The 23,501-nt window shown below is 35.4% G+C and overlaps 1 protein-coding gene across 4 annotated transcripts in view; it reads left to right on the forward strand.

Annotated features, from left to right (window-relative positions):
• Nucleotides 1-23,501, forward strand: part of LOC150098793 (uncharacterized) — a 327,468-nt gene that overhangs the window by 19,027 nt on the left and 284,940 nt on the right. For all 4 annotated transcript variants that reach the window (XM_090405506.1, XM_090405507.1, XM_090405504.1 and 1 more), the window contains exon 3: nucleotides 243-384. In XM_090405506.1, the coding sequence (XP_090261632.1) occupies nucleotides 243-384 (142 nt within the window). The remainder of the gene's footprint in view (nucleotides 1-242; nucleotides 385-23,501) is intronic.

Raw genomic sequence — 23,501 nt, forward strand, 5'->3', positions numbered from 1 at the left:
TCTGACTTAATAAAAATAATAAAAGGAAATTAATGATTAGTACATATTTATTTATTAAATAAAACTAAATAACAAAAAGAGCTTTTTTTAAAAAAAACGAATTTATTGTATCACAATTGCAAAAAACTTGAAGTTTTATTGTTTTTGATTACTTAAAACTATAGCATTTTAATGCATCTCAATTTATTTGAATTACAAGATTTTATTTTTTTCAAATTTTTATTCCTTTTATTACATAACAGTTTAACCAGATTCCTGCTGAATCATATTTATCCTCATCTGAAGATGATAGTGATGAAGAAAACAGTGGAGCTGATGATTGTGAAGATGATAATGAATCAGACAGTGAAACAGATGAGAAAGAAGAAGAAGAAATAATAATAGGTAAATTACTGTGTGTGTTATTCAGTGAAACAAAACATTTATCACTGTTATTATCATATGCCAAATCTATTACATGTTTTGCAATAGTATTACTTTCTAAAATGTATTTTTTCTATGGCAGTTGCCTTCCATAGTTCAAAAAAAAAAAAAAAAAAAAAAAAAAAAAAGAAATCCACCATCTATGAATTCTTAATTTTCCTAACTTGAAAAAAAAATTTTTTTCAGAAGGCAAACTATTTACTCTCACCTAAGATTTGCCAACTTGAAAACTTACTGAAAAAAGACCTAGAAAACATGGCTGGTGATTAGAATCAAGTTTTTGTCTTTCTAAGTTTACCATAACTTTTCTCCTAAATTTCTCATTCCGGATTTGTGATTCATTTCTTTTGATGTTTAGTTTCTCCATCAAGAACAAATTTTCTTTTTTTATATTGCTTTCTCTGATTCAAATAATATCTCTACTTCTCTACTACTACCTTTAGTAGAATCAACACAAATAAATTGAAATATCTAGTTTCATTATATATCCTTGAAGAATGTACAGAATAGCATTTATCCTCATGTACTGTTTAATCTCATAAGGTTTAATGGAATGAATACAGCTAGAGGAACAGTAAAAATATAAATTTATTAGATCCTATATTTCATCTCTGTGACAAAGACAATATCAGGAATACAATCTCAAATTATATAAGCACGCAAAAGAACTCAAAACAGTAAGTGGAAGAAATTAGACTAAAAGCATCAAGTTGTATATGAGATCCCTTCTTAGTCATGGTGGCAGATGTATTTCTTGTGTTCTAGGTGGATGTTGGCAGAGCTCTCAGTTTGACCATAATAAGATTATTTGCAAGAAGGAATCTTGTAAACACCTGGAACAGAGAGGAGAGGGACTGGATCCTTAGGAGAGCAGATATGGGCAGCCAGCTTCAGATGAGGTTTGAAAGTATTACACAGATTATAACTGTGGTCAATCTGATATAGCTGATCATGCTTTGAATACCTTGCACAGAATCAAATGGAAGAGAAAACTATCTGTGCTTCTCACTGCAACAAATATAAACTTGAAATCTTTTTTCTTAGAATCAACAGCAGATTTGTTAAACAAGCCTAATCTTAATGTTAAACTTTCCAAGTCTGAGATACTTTAATCATTAGGCCTCCTGCCAAACAGTTAAGGCTAATCAACAGTACCCATAGAGGGAATCCCCTCATAGGACTTTAGGCTTTTATTATGATTTCTTCTACTTATTATTTTGAGTTATTTTTTGTGTGTTCTTATACCATTTTGAGATTGTATCCCTGACAATGTCTCTCTGACAGAGATGAAATATAGGATCTAATAAACTGATGTTTTATCGTTTCTCTTTGCTGTATTAATTCATTAAATCTTATAATGAGATTGTACAAACTATTTTGATGATGTAGTGTTTACAGTATTACTAACTATTGCCAGTTTTCTTTCCAGTTAATCTGCTGATAGTCAGGTCACCAGTATTGTTAACTCTTGTCTTCTTAGGTACCTAACTTCTGTGCATCTAGATCTTAGTGTTCCTCTGGGAGGGGGGATTTGTCTAGTTTTTTGCAAATGTCTGTTTTGTTACACCTTTCTTCCCTAATTTGTTGACCATATCTTCTTTTAGTAGCTCTTCTCGTGCATTCTTGAATGATAATGACGTCAAATTCTTTTTTGACATATTCATTTCGCATGTGATTCTTTCATTGATGCCATTTGTTTTCACTCCATTAATTTTTCTTTGAACTGTCATCTCTCTGATCTCTAGTTCTTTGATCAACTGCTTTTTTTTTTTCCCTAATCCAACTCTCAGATCCATAAATTGATTTAAGAATGTCTTGTATACTGCTAATTTAGTGTTTTGTTAATTTCTCTCTGACACAATATAAATTCATTCAACTTGCTCCCTGCCTTACCAGTTTTCCTTATTCTGTTATCTATTTCATGTATAATTTTCCATCTGCATTAACATTGTGCCTAAATAGCTGAAATGTTTTACTTATTCTATAGGCACTTCATTGAAAATACAGTTGTTTTCATTATTCGTATATTTTTCATAGATGGTGTTTTATTGCTAATTCTTATTCCAAGTTTGTTACAGCAGTTACTCAATTTGGTTAATTCTGAAGATTTGCAGTGAATTTCTTTAAGCCTGTAACATCATTTGTATAAAGTAAAGATCTAAGTTTCAAATCTGAGATTTTTACATCAGGACACACTTCTCATAATGTGATCCATATAGATTATGAATAATGAATTTGAATATGAGATCATGATGAACACTGCTAGTAGCATCTAATTTTTTGAATATTTTAATATTAATTTCAATAGGTTAATTCCATTCCCCTTTATTATGTGATCCAAGTAGATTATGAATAATAGTGGATATTACAATTCCCCTTCCCTCCATGTCTTACACCTGATTTTTACATGATCATCCTGTCTTCCAGTATCTATTTCACTTCTAACAGCTGATTTACATTATAGGCTATATATTGCCTGTATAATGTCCCATTTACATTTGAATTACATCTCATGTATAATCATAGAATTTTCTCTTGGCATATTCCCTTCTTAAATTCTATAAAACTTAAATACAGATCCTTATTATATGTACATCCTTGTCTGACACCAGATTTAACATCAAACCATCTTACTGTACTTCCTTCAATTCTAACTACTCACTTACAACTCAAATAATGACTAAGTATTGCTTGATATAATGCCTGATCGACGCCATATAACTGTAGCTTTTTGAATAATTTTTCTCTTGGCACTTTTGTCATATGCCTTTTGCAGGTCTACAAAACTTAAATACAGATCTTTGTTATATTCCCACGATTTCTCAACTATTTATCTTAAAGTGAAAATCTGATCCTGATAGCCTCTATTTGGCATGCTTACCTTCTACAATCCTTTTCAACCGTTTCTCAAGTATATTTGCATAAATCTTACCAGGAATGCTCAGCAGGTAATTTTAGTACTATGAGAGCTCTACTCCAATCATCTGGAATCCATCCCTTTGTCAAGGCCTTCTGAACTATACAGTGCAGCTTCTGCAAGATTTTATATCCATACTTGAGTATTTCTAGTTGAATATTTACTCCAGGTGCCTTTCCACATTTCAGGCTTTTTTTTCCATTTCATGGCTTTTTCTACTTCAAATATGGATATATATTCCTGATTGCATGCCTGTTCAGTGTTTTTTACTACTGTGCTGTCACTGTTTCATGTAGTAATTTTTCAAAGTAATTACTCCATACATCATACATATCTTTTTCTCCAATTTTCGCATCACCCTTATCATCTCTAATTCCTTTTACAACACTCCATTTCTAAGCTTTTTCAACCACCTCCAGAATATCTTGCCACCTTTGTGATATTTATTTTCTATATTCTTGCCAAAGTGATCCCATGACTTTTGTTTAGCTTTAGCTAGTTTTACACAGTGTTTAGTTTTTTTTCTTACATTTGTCTCTGTATTCTCTAAGAGCACAAGCTGACTTATTTGCCAGGAACTTTTGATATGCTTTCTTCTTTTCTTTCACTGCCTCTTTAACTTCCTGTGTCCACCATGGAGTTCTGATTTTTCTATCCTTGCAGACAACCTCACTACATGCCTCTCTCTCTGGCTGAATCAATCAGTGTTTTCTTCAGGGCTTGCCACTGGAAATCTCCAAGGTTTGGTTCATGTTCTCAACTTCTTTCATTTTTTCTTGAATAATGTTTGTGTATTTTAGTCTACAGTTCACATCTGAGAGCTGCTCAACTTTTATTTACTTAAAACTTTCTTACATGTTTTTCTTTTCAATATGAAATTCAGTTTTATCCTGCTCAAGACAATTTCAAATCCTCTGTACACTCTAGTGTCCTGCACCAGTGAGAAAATATCATTATCAACAATAACATAATAAATGAGACTTTTCTTATTACTTGCCTCTTCTTTCCATGTGAATTTGTATACATTTTTATTTTGGAGCATTGTGTTATTACTAACATAATTCCATCATAAAAACAAAATTCCAACATAACCAGTCCATGTCCTGAGTAGAAATCTGACAGGTATTTGCCATTATTATTAGCTTTGCTCTTTTCTCCAAATTTTCCCAAAATATTTTTTTGTATGTCTAACAATCATTTCCTACTCTGCTATTTAGATCCCCAGCAAGAGCCAACTTTTCATTTTTTATTGTGTCAGTTGCTTTCTCTGAAGCCTCAAAAAATTTCTCCACTTCTATCTTAGCAGAACCATCTGGATCCATAGGCACAAATAAGTCTCATTGTACAGTTCCCTATTCTGATATTTGTCCACATCACTCTACTTGTTATTGCCTGCCATTCAAGAAGCTTATCCTTGTGTTTAGTGTTGAATACTATAGCTACTCCTTCTTTTCCTTAATTGTTATTGCCTGTATATAACATTTTGTATTTATTGCTCAGAAAGATCTCACCAGTATTTGTCTTTTTTCTTTCAATCACTCCTATTATGTCAATTTGGTACTTTTCCAATTCTTGTGTTGGTTCCATTTCTTTGCCATTCAGGCTTCTTATGTTGATAGTACTAATCTTGAACTCTAGTGATGTTTAGTTGTTCAGAATTTGTTCCAATGGCTGACTTTTTGCTGTTCACCCTGGTTTCCCGGAAAAATCAACGAGGTCTTGTTTAATCAAGCGATGTGCCAGCCAGCATGAAATTTTGTCATATTGTACCATAATTTTACTTGCAATTTAAGATAATAAGAATACAATTTGGTTGGCTAAATCACAAACTGTCAACCCATCCACGTTTGTTCAAGTATGCAGGTAGATACCTAATAGGTGGTTCACCCATTAGGTATCTACCTGAGAAGGTGAGGTTTGGACATTTTAAGTCAGAAGCACTGGTCGGTTTTCTGCATTCTTTTAAAGGCTATATGGAGGTCTCCTCTCAGTTATACAGCTTTGACCTTTAAGCACCCCAACCTGATATGTTGGGAGTAAATTTATATGGAATATGAGAGAAATTAGTAAGAACAGGAACTATCGGTATACAAGGCTGTGTTCAAACCAATTTTAACTTACAGATCTGACAGTTTGGTTAGAAATAAAACATTCGATCAAAGAGTAGTGACTACAGATATGATAGGCTTGAGAAATATTAGGAGAATGAACAGATTGCATCAATCACAGACTGATATTAATGATGAAGATATTAGAAGAAGGAAGTTGACATTGTTATTATTCAGGAGTGTTTGAGCAAAGGTGGTAAGTTTACTTAAATAGAATCAGAATTACATAAATAGAATCAAATAGCAGAATAGATGTTTGATGCTGGAATGACAGGAAAAAAAATTCATAGAATGACCAAAATTGAAGTGAAGTGGATTGATGCTTTAGTAGACAAAAATATATGACAGTGTTAAACTCTTGACAGATAAGACTGACTGGAGGAACACCGACAACCACTTCTGACAGCCCATTCCGCCCATTAACCAGCCTCCAAGCACAAAATCTAGTCCTAACATCATTACTAACCACACTATTACTCACTTTCCTCTGGTGACCCCTTGTTCTCTCCCTTCTTGTCATCTACTGAAAACAGTCTTCAGCATCAATCCTATGGCATCAATGGCAATATCATACTAAAAACGAGGATATTAGGAAAGAACTTGACATTGTCAGCATCCAGGAATGCGTTAGCAGAGCTAATCTTAGGTGGTATGGTCACTTAAACAGAATGGGCGAGGAAAGATTAGCAAAACAAGTGTTCTCTGCCAGGTTGGCAGCAAAACGACCCAGAGGAAGACCAAGATATAGATGGATTGATACGGTACAAAATGCTTTAGACGATAGAAATATAAGATCTGATAATGTTGGAATCTTGACAAGTAACAGACTGATTTGGAGGAAAATTGTAGATAGGAAGTTAGTAATGATGTAAATTTTTCATGTAGTACTATCATATCCTGTACACCCCTTGAGGGTACATGGCAGGAATTTGATGGTGATGATGAGTAATAGAGTAAACTTATCATGGAGTTCCATAATAGTATCCTGTACACTCCTTGAGAATGCAATCAGAAATTTGTCTATATTCAAAGTATCAAATATAATTTGTATCATTTCCATGCATTGCCACTGAAGGAGGTACATGAATTCCCATTCCATACATATTTCAGATGAAGTTCCCAGGATATTAAGCTTGAGCTGCAAAAAAAGAAACAATTGTGGAGGGAATTTAAGGAGAAGGGTGACCATCAGGTGCATGAACAGTATAAAGCTCAGGCCAGGATGGTAACAAGGGTGATAAGAAAAGCAAAAGCAGATTACGAAAGGAAATTGGCCATGCAGGCTAAAGAGAATCCCAAACAGTTTTTTCAATATGTTGCAAGTAAAAGTAAAAATGCTCATGGTAGAATGATCTTAAAAAATGCTGAGGGTAGGGAGGTAACCGAATCAGTCGATGTTGTGGAATTACTGAGCGAGCACTTTGCAAGAGTATATCATCCAGGTGGTGACTTTGCGGAAATGGAAGAACCAACAGCTTATACTGGAATTGTGATGAATGAAGTAGAGGTAACTAGTCTATTACAGAACCTCAATGTCAATACATCTGTGGGATTGGATGGTATACCAGCTCGTGTCGTACGTGAAGCGGCCAAAGAATTGTCAGTGCCCTTGACCATTTTGTTTAATTTGAGCCTCAGGACTGGGTCAGTCCCAAGGGGGTGGAAAGAGGGGAAAATAGTTCCACTGCACAAAGGTGGTTCCAAGGCTGCTGTTGAAAATCACTGGCCTATCAGCATAACAGGAATCATTATCAAGGTCTTAGAGAAAATAATCAAGAGGAAAATACAAGATTGGATAGAAGAAAATGGGATACTGTATCGGGGACAGCATGGTTTTGTGAAGGGTAGGTCATGCCTCAGTAACTTGCTCACGTATTATAACACAGTGACGGCTGAACTGGATAAGGGTAATGGGTTTACAGTGATTCTACTGGACCTTGCTAAGGCCTTTGACAGGATACCACATGGAATTCTAATCAGTAAATTGCAGCATACGGGAATGGACATAGGGTTGGTGAGATGGATAGGAGGGTGGTTGACGGAGAGATATCAGAGAGTGGTTTACTCAGGAGTAGAGTCCACAAGACAGCCTGTGACTAGTGGTGTACCACAAGGATCTGTTCTTGGACCACTGCTGTTTAATTTGTTCATAAATGATATAGGAAAGGATCTGAGAGGAACAGTTCATTTGTTTGCGGATGATGCGAAGTTGGGTAGGGCAATAGTGAATGCAGATGACGTCAAAATTTTGCAGGATGATTTGGATAGATTGGAGGTCTGGGCTAGGGAGAATGGATGTCAATTTAATGTGGCAAAATGTAAGGTTATGCATTTTGGGGTGAAAAGATTGGAGGCAGTTTACTGCATTGGTGGAACCGTGCTCCAGGAAATTGATGAGGCACGAGATTTAGGAGTGTTGGTGGATAAGGAATTGAAATTTAGGGGACACATTGCAAAAGTGGCCAAATCAGCTCATCAAATCACTTGGTTGCTGAAGAATACGTTGGCAAGCAGAGACAAGCAGGTTATTGTTCCTCTGTATCGAGCCTTGATAAGACCTCATCTCGACTACTGTGCTCAGATTTGGTCACCTAGGTTTCTTCTTGATGGGGAGGAGGTGGAGAGGATCCAGAGGCGAGTGACCAAGATGATAGCAGGTCTGTGGAATGAACCGTATGAGAACAGGTTGAGGATTTGTGGGTTGCAAAAATTGGTTGATAGGCGGAGGAGGGGAGATATGATTGAGACATTCAAATTACCGAAGGGTTTCTATAAAATTAATTCAGAAGATATTTTTGAGAACAGGGCTGGTTGTGGGAGGACTAGGGGACATCCATGGAAACTGGGCAAAAGTGTGGTTAGTAAAGGTGTTAGAGCTGGGTTCTTTACTTTTAGAGTAGTGAATGAGTGGAATGCGCTCGCTGAGTCTGTGGTGGATGCTGTGACAGTGAATGAGTTTAAGGCGAGGTATGATAGATACTGTATGAATGTCGAATAGTTGTGATGAATATGATTTGGGACCTCCCTCGATAGTCTAATGACTCCCTGGAGTTGCCCGTAAGAATAATAATAATATTGTGAATGTTACATTTTATCCACTATATATCAACCTTTCAACATATCTGTTTTTTTTCCCATGTCTACCAAGGGGTGCTTAAGGGTCAAAGTTGTATAACTGAGAGGAGACCTCCACGTAGCCTTTAAAGGAATGCGGAGAACCGACCAGGGCTTCTGACCTAATGTCCAATCCTCACCTTCTCGTGGTGCACCCTGTTGGGTATCTACTTTGATACTGAACGAACGAGGATGGGCTGGCAATTTGGGATTTAGCCGACCAAATTGTATTCTTATTGGTTAAACCAAAATAGAAAATGATGGTACAACATGACAAAATTTCATGCCGGCTGGGGCGTTTCCCGGTTAAACAAGGCCCCCCGTTGTTTTCGCCAGGGAACCAGGGCGAACAGCGAAAAGTCAGCTACTGGAACAAATCTGAAAACAAACCCCAACTCAACATCACCAGAGTTAAAGATCGGTACTATCAATCTAAGAAGCCTGAATGGCAAAGAAATGGAGCTAGCTGAGGAATTAGATAAGTACCAGATCGACATAATAGGGGTGACTGAAACAAAAAACACCAAAACTGGTGAGATCTTTCTGAGCAATAAATACAAAATGTTATATTCAGGCAATGACAATCAAGGAAAAGAAGGAGTAGCCATAGTATTCAACACAAAATACGAGGCTAATCTTCTTGAATGGCAGTCAGTCTCAAGTAGAGTAATGTGGGCAAATATAAGAATGGGGAACTGGACAATGAGACATATTTGTGCCTATGGTCCCACAGAAGGTTCTACTAAGGTAGAAGTGGAGGAATTTTTTGAGGCTTTAGAAAAAGCAACTGACACAATGAAAAAGGAAAAGTTGGTCCTTGTTGGGGATCTAAATAGCAGAGTAGGAAATGATTGTGAGACATACAAAAATCTTTTGGGAAAATTTGGAGAAAAGAGCAAAGCTAATAATAATGGCAAATATCTGTTGGATTTCTGCTCAGGACATGGACTTGTTATTACTAACACCATGTTCCAACATAAAAATGTGCACAAATTCACATGGAGAGAAGAGGCTAGGAATAAGAAAAGTCTCATTGACTATGTTATTGTTGATAGTGATGTTTTCTCCCTGGTGCAGGACACCAGAGTGTACAGAGGATTTGAAATTGGAAGTGATCACTATTTAGTCTTTAGCAGGATAAAATTGAATTTCATATTGAAAAGAAAAACATGTAAGAAAGTTTTAAAGCGAATAAAATTTGAGCAGCTCTCAGATGTGAACTGTAGACTAAAATACACAAAGTTTATTGAAGAAAAAATGAAAGAGTTTGAGAACAGGAATCAAACCTTGGAGATTCAGTGGCAAACTCTGAAGAAAACATTGATTGATTCTGCCAGAGAGGCATGTGGTGAGGTTGTGTGCAAGGATAAAAAAAATCAGAACTCCCTGGTGGACACAGGAAGTTAAAGAGGCAGTGAAGGAAAAGAAGAAAGCATATCAAAAGTTCCTGGCAAATAAGTCAGCTTTTACTCTTACAGAATACAGAGACAAATGTAAGAAAGCTAAACAGTGTGAAAAACTAGCTAAACAAAAGTCATGGGAGGACTTTGGCAAGAATATAGAAAATAAATATCAAGAAGGTGGCAAAATATTCTGGAGGTTGTTGAAGAAGCTTAGGAATGGAGGAAAGAGTGCTGTAAAAGGAATTAGAGATGATAAAGGTGACATGAAAACAGGAGAAAAAGATATCCTTGAAGTATGGAGTAATTACTTTGAAAAACTGCTAAATGAAACAAGCAGTGATGACAGCACAGTGATAAATAACACTGACCAGGCATGCAGTCAGGATTACATATTCATACTTGAAGTAGAAAAAGCCATCAAAGGCTTGAAATGTGGAAAGGCAGCAGGAGTAGATGATATTCGACCAGAAATGCTGAAGCATGGTGGTATAAGAGTCTTACAGTGGCTGCACTGCATAGTTCAGAAAGCCTGGACAGAGGGACGAATTCCTGATGATTGGAGTAGAGCTCTCATAGTACCCATATATAAAAAGGGAAATAAAACTGAATGTGAGAATTACAGAGGTATTTCCCTACTGAGTGTTCCTGGCAAGATCTAAGCAAGTATACTTGAGAAACGGTTGAGAAGTATTGTGGAAGAAAAGCTTGGCGAAGAACAAGCTGGATTCAGGCCAAATAGAGGCTGTCAGGATCAGATCTTCACTTTACGACAAATAGTCGAGAAAGCATGGGAATATAACAAAGATCTGTATTTAAGTTTTGTCGATTTGGAAAAGGCATATGACAAGGTGCCAAGAGAGAAGCTATTCAATACGCTGCAGTTATATGGTGTCAATGGGGCATTATATCAAGCAATACTTAGTCTTTATTTGAGTTGTAAGTCAACAGTTAGAATTGAAGGAAGTACAGGAAGATGGTTTAATGTTAAATCTGGTGTGAGACAAGGATGTACATTATCCCCTCTGTTATTCATTATCTATATGGATCACATTATGAAGGAAAGTGGTATTAAACATGATATCAAAATTGGAGATGTTAATGTCAGCTCTTTGCTTTATGCAGATGATGTTATACTTCTAAATAAATCCGCTACAAGTCTGCAAGATTCTCTGACTAAATTGAATAGCTGGTGTAATAGATATGGTATGAAGGTCAGCAATAAAAAGACAAAGACAATGAAAATAGGCAGAATCATTGAAAGTGTCAATTGTGTTGTGAATGGAGAACCTGTGGAACAAGTAAAACATTTCAGCTACTTAGGCACGATTTTTACCGAAGATGGTAAATTAAATATAGAAATAGACTACAGAATCAGCAAAGCTGGTATGGTGGGAAGTCAATTGAATAAATTCATATGGAATAAAAAAGAAATTAGTCGGAACACTAAATTAGATGTATACAAGACAGTGTTTAAACCAGTTTTAACTTATGGATTTGAGTGCTGGGTCAGAAGTAAAACACTTGACCAAAGACTAGAGACCACAGATATGAGAGTCCTGAGAAAGATTAGAGGCATGAACAGATGGCATCAATGGCAATATCATATTAAAAATGAGGATATTAGGAAAGAACTTGACATTGTCAGCATCCAGGAATGTGTTAGCAGAGCTAATCTCAGGTGGTATGGTCATTTAAATAGAATGGGAGAGGAAAGATTAGCAAAACAAGTGTTCTCTGCCAGGTTGGCAGGAAAACGACCCAGAGGAAGACCAAGATATTGGTGGATTGATACGGTACAAAGTGCCTTAGACGATAGAAATATAAGATTTGATAATGTTGGAGTCTTGACAAGTAACAGACTGATTTGGATAAAAATTGTAGATAGGAAGTTAGTAATGATGTAATTTTTTCATGTAGTACTGTCATATCCTGTACACCCCTTGAGGGTACATGGCAGGAATTTGATGATGATGATGATGTCTACCAAGGACATTCTTTCTATCTCTGTCATATGTATATATGTATGTGTGTGTTTTGTATTTTAGTTGGACTGGCTATTCACAGTGCAGAAGATTATTTATTATTATTATTGTACAAGTATCTCCATGGAGTCAAAAGACTCATTGTGGGAGATTCGTTATTCATACACTAGCCATCATTCACACAATACCTATCATACCTCTCCTCGAACTCATTCACTGATGAAACACCGACAACCACTTCTGACAGCCCATTCCACCCATTCACCAGCCTCCAAGCACAAAATCTAGTCCTAACATCATTACTAACCACACTATTACTCACTTTCCTCTGGTGACCCCTTGTTCTCTCCCTTCTTGTCATCTACTGAAAACAGTCTTCAGCATCAATCCTATAAAACTCTCTTTAATAACTTGAATGCTTCTATCACGTCTCCTCATTTTTGCCTATCAGCTAATTTTTGAAGCCTACCTGTTCTTGTTGGGAGCATTCCACAGACCTGCCACAATCTTTATCATTCTCCTCTGGATCCTCTCCACAACTTCTTCATCCCCACAGAATTCAGGAGTCCAGATGTTGCCTTATTAAAGTGTTATATAGGAGAACAATAACTTCTCTATCCCTACTTGTTAGTGTGTTCCTCAACAATCACTTAATATGATGTGCTGTTTTGATTACCTTCACAATATGCCCTCTAAATTTCAACTCCCTGTTCACAATCACATCCAAGTTCCTACCCTCATTAGTTTCCTGCATAACTGCCAGAAACTGATGAATGAATGGTGTTGATGAACTGATGAAACATATTTATGGACATGCAAGTTACATTTGTTACAAGAAATCTTAACAAATCTGGACTGTTCTAGAATAGTGTTGAAATTAGCTACAAACTTCTTTGTAACAATGTCAAGTTAAGAGAGAGGAAAGGCAACAGTGGCTGCATATGCAATGTCTAAATGCATACATAATGCTTTTTTTTTTTTTTTAGTTAAAAAAATAAAGCTGGATGTAGGAATCACCTTTACTCTCACTTTCAAACTAGGATATCATACAACCATCAGAATTCTAAATTTTCAAATTCTCAATGCATCTGAAAAACAGATTCTTATGAGCGATGTTTACTGGCTTGATAAAACTTAAGTCATAGGCTGTGATAAATTGTACTGAGATAAATAAATGAAGAGGAATCATTCTAAAGTAATCTGGATGAAAAAATTTATTGATAAGTCATAGATCACATGTAAATATTATATCTGATCTATGATTTATGTACATTGTATATAATATTTATATATATTATGTATATATGATTTATGTACATAAATCATATATAAATATTGTATTTTTTTTTTTTTTTTTTTGTGGAGAATATATGCATGAGAGGTTAGTCAACCTATATTACACTAGGACTGTGGATGGGCAAGTAGGAATGTGTTCACATTTGGATTAAAGAGCTCTCGATGGTATTCCTTGGAAAACACATCTAGTGGAAGAATTTCCCAAGGAGAGCAGTAGAAGAGATGAATGAAGAAGGTGAGGAAATTTGTTCTTTTTTGGTTTGGAGTTGAACTGTGAAAGAGTGTTGATTAAATGCTGCATACATTTGAATAGATTTAACAGAGGATGGGAGAATTACTGATGCTGTTTCTGATGAACAGTGGCCATAGAAATATAGAAGTATTTATAGAATATGAAAGCAGAGGAAACTGAATACATGTATGAAAGTAAGTGGAGTGTATTCATGAGAGAAGAGGATCATTAATCAATATAATTGTCCTTTTCTGTATAGAATTCAGTATTTTTAGCAAGCCCTTAATGCTCTTAAAACACTGCTCCAGATGTGAGAGCATGTTCAATAGTCTGACAGATTTCTGATTTTTATAGGATTAAGAGTTGTTTGGAGTTAAAGCAATACCTTGAGTGAAATACTCTTTAGTGAAAGAGAAAACCCAATTTTTGGATGTGTAGGAGGCAGTATTTGTAATATGCTTGTGTAAAGAGAAATTTGAGATATTATCCCAGGAAGGTAAATCTCATTATGAATAGAGATTTGGGTGTCAGCAAAAGTAAGACTGCATGAAAAGGATTTTTTGTGGAAAATAAAGTAGAGCTGTGTTTTTACTAGCAATGAAATTGACAAGGTTTTAAAGATCAGAATTTAAGGTGGTTAAGGTTCTGTAGGTTGTGGTGATTTGTGCATTGTAAGCTTTGTTAAATGAAAAGGAGTGCTACATGCTGTCACCAACAAAACTGTGTGTTGGATTGGCAGTCAGAGCTGGAGTAGATCTTTTATATATAGAAGGAAGAGGGTGAGCAAAAGAGTAAAGTCTTGTGGGACTCCAGCGTTAGTTATATAGTTAGAAGATAAAGTGCCATCTACTATCACTCAAAGCAAGTGGCCAGTCAGAAAGCTGGTAACCCAATTGCAGAATTTGGGGAGGGGGGGGGGAGCAAACCAAATTATCTGAGTTTACTTAATAGACCTTTGTGTCAGGCCTAGTCAAAATCTTTGGAAATATCAAGGACTTTCACTTGAGATTTTTCCATGGTGTTTGCCCAGAGATGTGTGATGTAAGTAGATTCCCTATGTTTATTGGCAGTGATGGATCCATATTCATCATCGTCATCATCACAAACCATGGGCTCACTGCCCATTGGTGTCTGATGCCCCATTCACTATCTTCTTCCACCTTTTTTTTTTTTTTTTTTGTCCAGTGCACAGTGTCGCATTTTCTGTAAACCAATTTCACACCAGTCCTTTATGTCATCTATCCATTCTCTGTATGGTATACCTCTTCTGTTTACACCTTTATACTGCAATGCCATAATACCAGACATGAATGTCTTTATCTTCCGGTCCTCACTCATTCTACAGATGTGTCCAAATAATTGCAGATTTCCTGTACCCATCCTATTCTTAGAATTTTCCTGTGACAAGTTCTTTCAAATGCCAAAATTCTTTTTCTTGATTCCTTATTTATTATACCCACATTTCAGATCCATACAATACAGTATGCTACTGAAGATGTATGTTTCCAGTACTGTTAGTTTTGTTTGCAGGCTGATCACTTTACTTTTCCAGATGTTATCCATGACCTTCAGATTTGTTCTTCCCTTTGCAATCTTGATCTTTATTTCTTTTTTACATTTCAAATCATGTCATTTTACTTCCTAAATATGTGAATAGGCTCTACTAAGGTAGAAGTGGAAGAATTTTTTTAGGCTCTAGAGAAAGCTACTGACACAATGAAAAAGAAAAAGTTGGTCCTTGTTGGGGGATCTAAATAGCAGAGTAGGAAGTGATTGTCAGACAAACAAAAATATTTGAAAAAATTTGGAGAAAAGAGAAAAGTTAATAATAATGGCAAATACCTGTTGGATTTCTGCTCAGGACATGGACTGGTTATTACTAACACCATGTTCCAACTTAAAAATGTGCACCAATTCACATGGGGAGAAGAGGCAATGAATAACAAAAGTCTCATTGACTATATTATTATTGATAGTGATGTTTTCTCCCTGGTGCAGGACACCAGAGTGTACAGAGGATTTGAAATTGGAAGTGATCACTATTTAGTCTTGAGCAGGATAAAATTGAATTTCATATTGAAAAGAATAACATGTAAGAAAGTTTTAAAGCGAATAAAAGTTGAGCAGCTCTCATATGTGAACTGTAGACTAAAATACAAAAAGATTAATGAAGAAAAAATGAAAGGGTTTGAGAACAGGAACCAAACCTTGGAGATTTAGTGACAAACCTTGAAGAAGACCCTGATTGATTCAGCCAGAGAGGCATGTGGTGAGGTTGTCTGCAAGGATAGAAAAATCAGAACTCCATGGTGAACACAGGAAGTAAAAGAGACAGTGAAGGAAAAGAAGAAAGCATATCAAAAATTCCTAGCAAATAAGTCAGCTTGTGACATGGACTGGTTAGTTTCTTACATTTGTCTCTGTATTCTCTTAGAGAATACAGAGACAAATGTAAGAAAGCTAAACACTGTGTAAAACTAACTAAACAAAAGTCATGGGAGGACTTCGGCAAGAATATAGAAAATAATTATCAAGAAGGTGGCAAAATATTGTGGCGGTTGTTGAAGAAGCTGCTGTAAAAGGAGTTAGAGATGATAAAGGTTACATGAAAACAAGAGGAAAAAAAAAACATATCCTTGAAGTACGGAGTAATTTCTTCGAAAAATTACTAAATGAAACAAACAGTGATAGCACAGTGGTAAAAAACACTCAACATGAATACAGTCAGAATACATATCCATACTTGAAGTAGAAAAAGCCATCAAAGGCTTGAAATGTGGAAAGGCAGCAGGAGTAGATGATGTTTGACCTGAAAGTCTATGAACTATGCAGTGCAGCCACTGAAAGTCTTACAGTTCTTACAGTGGCGGCACTGCATAATTCAGAAGGCGTGGACAGAGGGGACGAATTCCCGATGATTGGAGTAGAGCTCTCATAGTACCCATATATAAAAAGGGAAATAAAAACTGAATGTGAGAGTTACAGAGGTATTTCCCTACTGAGTGTTCCTGGTAAGATTTATGCTAGTATACTTGAGAAACGGTTGAGAAGAATTGTGGAAGAAAAGCTTGGTGAAGAACAAGCTGGATTCAGGCCAAATAGAGGCTGTCAGGATCAGATCTTCACTTTACGACAAATAGTCGAGAAATCATGGGAATATAACAAAGATCTGTATTTAAGTTTTGTCGATCTGGAAAAGGCATGTGACAAGGTGCCAAGAGAAAGAGAAGCTATTCAATATGCTACATTATATGGTGTCAATGGGGCATTATATCAAGCAATACTTCGTCTTTATTTGAGTTGTAAATGAGCAGTTAGAATTGAAGGAAGTACAGGAAGATGGTTTTAATGTTAAATCTGGTGTGAGACAAGGATGTACATTATCCCCTCTGTTATTCATTATCTATATGGATAGCATTATGAAGGAAAGTGGTATTAAATCTGCTATCAAATTTGGAGATTATAAAATATATATACATGTTTACACAAGAATATTATTTAATTTGCCAAATATTTCAGTCTGAATATTCATACAGAAATATTTGGCAAATTAAATAATATTCTTGTGTAAACGTGTATATATTTTATAATCCTAATGTCACAAGTATCTTTAAAGAATCAAAATAGATGTTAATGTCAGCTCTTTGCTTTATGCAGACGATGTTATACTTCTAAATAAATCCGCTACAAGTCTGCAAGATTCTCTGACTAAATTGAATAGCTGGTGTAATAGATATGGTATGAAGGTCAGCAATAAAAAGACAAAGACAATGAAAATAGGCAGAATCATTGAAAATGTCAACTGCGTTGTGAATGGAGAACCTGTGGAACAAGTAAAACATTTCAGCAACTTATTCACGATTTTTAGTGAAGATGGTAAATTAAATATGGAAATAGACAACAGAATCAACAAAGCTGGTATGGTAGGAAGTCAGTTGAATAAATTAATATGGAATAGGAGAGAAATTAGTCAGAACACTAAATTAGCTGTATACAAGACAGTGTTCTAACTAGTTTTAACTTATGGATCTGGGAGCTAGGTCAGAGGTAGAGCACTTGATCGAAGACTAGAGACCACAGATATGAGAGCCCTGAGAAAGATTAAGGGGCATGAATAGATGGCATCAATGGCAATATCATGTTAAAAACAAGGATATTAGGAAAGAACTTGATGTTGTCAGCATCCAGGAATGTGTTAGCAGAGCTAATCTCAGGTGGTATGGTCACTTAAACGGAATGGGCGAGGAAAGATTAGCAAAACAAGTGTTCTCCTCCAGGTTGGCAGAGAAACGACCCAGAGGAAGACCAAGATATGGGTGGATTGATACGGTACAAAGTGCCTTAGATGATAGAAATATAAGATCTGATAATGTTGGAGTCTTGACAAGTAACAGACTGATTTGGAGGAAAATTGTAGATAGGAAGTTAGTACTACATAAAAAATTTGCATCATTACTAACTTCCTATCTACAATATCCTAAATTCTTATCATATCCTGTACACCCCTTGAGGGTACTTGGCAGGAATTTGATGATGATGAATATGTGAATTGTTCTACATTTTCTATATCAGTTCCATCCACTTGTATCTTTTGTTTCATGTTCTTTTTCATGTTTTTTTTCATGTTCATTGGTGAGAAGAACACGATCCGTATTGGTGGTGATATATTAGTTCAGAGCCTTCAAGTTAATATAGGAGTTGAGAAGAAGAATTACAACCCTGGATGTGCAAATAGAAAAAAGATGTAAAATGTTTTAAATTTTACTTTTAAAAGGCAATAACATGAAGGAAAATTTAATCATGTAATAATTTTTACGCAAAAAAAAATAATAATAAATACGATCAGAAAATAAGACAGGATTCTTAAATAAAAAAAAAAAACTGCAGGAAGTTGAATGATTTATTTATTTTCAATGTAATCACCCCCTTAACACAAAATTTACATCGTTGATACACATTTTCGAGACATCTGCTGGAAGGTGTTTGTAGGTATAGCATTCACTCAGCATTATTTCACTCTCTTCTGGAAGATCTTCACTGAATCAAACTGGCATTGTCTGGATTTTGTTTTCAATTTTTGAAACCAAGAAAAGTCCACTGGTTCCTTGTGAATATGGCAGTTGTTTGATCACTGTGATGGATTTGGAAGTAAAAAACTGTTTTGCATTTAATGCACATTGTGTAGGTGCATTGTCATTCAGCAACAGCCAGCTGTTTGTCCAATACTGCTTCCCTCCTCCACTCATCTTGTGTTGATTCAGACATTGCATGACGCCAAGATATAGACTCTCTGGATTTGCTCTCTGGAACATATTCCTTACGAACATTTCCATGAATGCTGAAAAAAATGCTCAGCATTGTTTTGAGTTGTGCTGCCTTGACGATGTTGGCATTTGCCATTCCATTCTTTGTCGTGTTTGTTTACATGTCATATTAGAAGCACCATGCTTCACCAGTCATACTTCTTTCTAAAATGATTTGATTTTTGCTAACCATTTTTGAATTTCTAATACCCTCTCACTTAAATAATGTCTACACAAGAGCTAATGAAATTATCACAACACCCATATTTGTTGGAAAGAGCACGCTCTAACACCATATTTCCCAAATACCCCCAGGGATATGCAAAAAAGTCTTTAGGGGATATAATTTTTTTTTACATTTATTCAGGAAAACCTCGCTTAATGCAAATTTGGTGTGCATGGTAATCAGTTAGCACGATTGCGTGAAATTATACTATTTCTTGCTTTAAGCAAGTGATTAATCAATTAATGCAATTTCTTTACATTATGTTTTTGTTTTTTATATTTTAATAATTTTATATTTCGTTTGTTATATTTTTTCATTGCCAATCTGCAGCGAGCGGCGGCACTTGTCAATGCAGTGGCAGTACTGCAGATAGTGGCTGGCGATACTAGGCAGTTGACGCAAAAGCTATCATCGCAAGCACATGTGCAAACACTGTTCTCTTGCTCCATCACTTTTCTATTATCTATTATCTAAATTAAAGCAAAATAATTTGCTTTAATTTAGATACCTATAAGGCTTTATTATATTCAATCCCTGATATGGAAAAGAGAAAGACTGATAAAGAAAGTGGCAATAATAGAAAGAGAAGAAAAGTAATTACGTTACAGGAAAAGCTGGAAGTCATTAAGAGGACATGAAAGTGGCACTAGTAATACAATGATTGTGTGAGACCTGGGATACAGTGAGTCTACAGGTCAGACTATATTAAATAAGAGCAAAGAATACAAAGAACAAGGAAAAGTTGCTACTGCTACAAGTACAAGGAATATTCAGGCAGTAGCTCTTAATATTTTTACATCATTGAAAGAGACTAAATTTCAAGAGGAATTTTGAAGCTTTACTGTGAGTTTAGGATGGTTTGACCATTTTTAAAATCAAGCTGGAGACTGCATAATGTAAGAATAACTGCGGAATCTGCTAAGATTCTGCAACCAAGTTTCCTGCAGAATTGCAAAGAATAATTCAGGATGGTGATTATGATGATCGTCAAATATTCAATGTCGATAAAACTGGTCTCTTTTGTAAGTGTATGCCAACAAAAACTTTCCTAGCTAAAACTGAAGCATCTCAACCAGGATACAAAATATCTAAAGATCGTCTTACGCTTTTATTAGGAGGCAATGAAGAAGGTGACTTTAAACTCAAGCCTGTGTTAGTTTATCGTGTGCAAAATCCAAGATCTAACATTATTGAAGAAATTAGCACAATTGGAAAGAACTTAGATTTAACGAACTGGATAATAAAGATGTGATAAACTTGCTCGATTCCCATTCAGAACAATTAAGTGAGAATAAAATCCTTCAATTGGAAGAACAGCATGCATATGAAGAAGAAGTTAAGAAGTGCGAACAAGAAGAAAATGTTACGGCTAAGAAGCTAACTGCAAAAGAACTTGAGTTTTCAATCACATTGAGTATGCTAAGGAAATTTTGTTTGATGCTGATCCTGATATGGAACGAAGCTTCGAAGTCTACCGAAATCTTGATAAAACGATCGCAGCTATTACAAATTGCATGACGAGATGAAAAAGTCAAGCATTATTCAAACATCTTTACTTAATTTTTTTTTTGTAAAAAAGTAGCTCAATCAAATGTTTAGACATTAAATAAAAATTTAAGCAATTGATTTTTCTTAACTTTGATGATTTTATTCTCTAATATAGCTTATACTGTAATTTTTTTTTTTCAGGTTTACACTAACTGATGGATGAATTATAATTATTCTTATTGTTTATTGCATTCGCTTAATGTGATTTCACTTACCTCACATTAATTGATGGATTAATTAATCATGTTAAGCGACATTTCCTGTATTTTTGTTGTTGTATTGTTGCAGTGTTGGTCTGTTCTGTAATTAATTTTTCAATAACTAAAAAATGTAATGTTTAAACAAAATTGTGCCTTTTGGCATGTATCAAGTGACCGCTGTCATGGCCCATCTAGTTGATAGCATGGTTATGTTACAACCACATGGTTAGAAGTGCTTGCATTAAAAGTTTAAATTCAAATTGTTTGAACCATGCAATTGCTCTGCTAAATTTCAGAATCATTCCCATCTTAAGTTGTAACAGTCAGTGATTTTTTCACAAACCATGAATGCATCTTAGTGGGGTTTTCTGCTTTTGGACCTCACAACAAAACAAAACTGTCTTCTCGGTGTGGAGCCCATCTATGACTTAAAATAAAAATCTAGAACTGAATTTCACCGAACTAAATTCTTTCCAACAGAAAAACTTCATTTGACTCATTAATTTTATTATTATTATTATTGAAATTTTTAAAATTTTTGCTGTATGTATGTTGGATTTGTGTAACTGAAAATTCATTTAATAATTTAAAAAAATTGTTTCAAATGCTTGCAATTCATTATAATGCAAACGTTAAAAACAAATACCTTTAAAATAATTATTCGTATTTGAATACAGCATTGTTATAACTTCTCTCAGTGATTGCATTTGCAGTGAAAATGATACACTATTTTAATCTAGTTCTATTTACAATATAGCAACAACAACAACAAAAAAAGTCTCATTTGATGGGCACACTGTGTGTGTGTGTGTGTGTGTGATATGTATTGTTATTAAGAGAGATGCCCTTGTGATGCATCAAGCAAGGCTACACATCACTGGCACCAGCTATCATATCTTTTTTTGAATTCATTTGCACTACCTGCACTCACTGTTTCCAAAGGCAGTCCATTCCAATCATACACCAATCTATGAGAGAAAAATCTAGCTCTTGTCTCCCCCCCTTCTTGGCTGCATTCTTTCTCAACTTCTGTGGATACCTTTTCATCTTCCATAAAATAAGAATTCTATCTTCTTGTATATCCTGCATAAATCTTTCAGAAATTTGTAAGTCTCAATCATATCACCCCCCCCCCCACACACACACACCTCTTTCTCCTATTTGCTAGTTTTTTGTCTGCAGTCCACAATGTATGTGTGTGTGTATTTATTTTTATATAAATCCCTTCCCAACAAAGGTTATCAACTTATCTTCCATTTAGGTATCACAAATGGGCTAATTTTAAATAATTTGATTTCTCAGCTATAGAGACAAAAAAAAGAATTTTTCAAGCCACTTCAGGCTTATAATAAGCAGAACAGTGGTCTCACACCAGGGGCAACAAAACTACCACCTTGACACATTTAGTTCATGCCTATAGCGGGAATCAAATCTGCAGCTTGTTGACTAGCCTGGAATTATTAATATAAATTATTAATATTGTTCGAGTATCCTCATGGAGTACCAGAACTCAATATGGTAAGTCTATTCTAACTCACCTAATGACAATCATACTTTATTTAAAATCATTCACAGACAATATGCTTGTCACTTGCACAATGATCAAAATCTGTTCTTTAATCACATGTTGACCAAACTCTTTACTCAGCTTCTTTCATTCTTTTCACATCTTGCCACATATGATAGTTTATCTCATTAATTCCTTTACCAACTTTGTTTGGCATTTCATCTCTCCTCCATTTCTGTCAGTTTGATAAATCATGAATATAATCATTGGACACCTGCCATAGAAGGGTTTGGAGAAACATGCTGCTTACATTTTCTGAATATTTGATCATGCCCAGCATTGAGGCCTGCCCAGTAAATTGCTAATATTTGTCATACCTTCCCTCCGCTCTATTTGGATTGCCAGCTTTCCATCTCAGGTCATTTACTGTGTATCATGGTGGATTGCTTCTTGGAGCTTCTCCACCAGTGCAGGAGTGTCTCAGGGATTACTCTATTGCCTTCTCTTTCTCCTATATATAAATGACTTATTGACCAATAATCCTATCCACATTTTTACTAATGATAGTCATTTTGATTTCTGCTGTTCATATGAAGACCTTGCAGTTTTCAAACATCTGAAGCTTCAAGATCTACAACCATTATCTTAAACAGCAACAGAACTCTGATGCTGTCTGATAATTTGTCTGTAGTCTTTCCTGACATAAATGTATCACATCATTAGCTTCCTCAGCCTCTAAATTTGGTATCCTTTTCTGCTCCAGATACTAATATTCATCCATCCATCCAGCTACGAGGGCGGTCTGAAAAGTTCTTGGCCTAACAATGAAAAAACAAATTTATAATTTCAAAATTATTTTTATTTTCAACATAATCTCCCTTAAGACTAATACATTTATTCCAGAGATGCCCCATTCCCATTATCCCATCCCTGTAGTGGTTCTCAGTAAGATCTACAAAATATCCCTCTACAGCTGCAATCACCTCTTGATTCGAAGAAAAATACTGACCAGCGAGGAAGAGTTTTAGTTTTGGGAAGAGATAGAAGTCAGAGGGAGCCAAATCCAGGCAATAGGGTGGATGTTCCAACAATTCATAGTGCAGATCCCTTAATTTTCCCATTTGTGGGCAGGTGCATTGTCCTGATGAAAGATGATTTTTTCTTCATGCAAACTGTGTCTTTTCTCACGAATGTTTTCATCTGGTCTAGTTAAAAGATCGGAATAATATTCCTTTGTTATTG

This window comes from Typopeltis vanoorti, chromosome 15 (assembly GCF_054136105.1).
Source record: "Typopeltis vanoorti isolate ZY-2024b chromosome 15, IOZ_Tvanoo_1.0, whole genome shotgun sequence".
In the NCBI taxonomy this organism is placed as follows: Eukaryota; Metazoa; Arthropoda; class Arachnida; order Uropygi; family Thelyphonidae; genus Typopeltis; species Typopeltis vanoorti.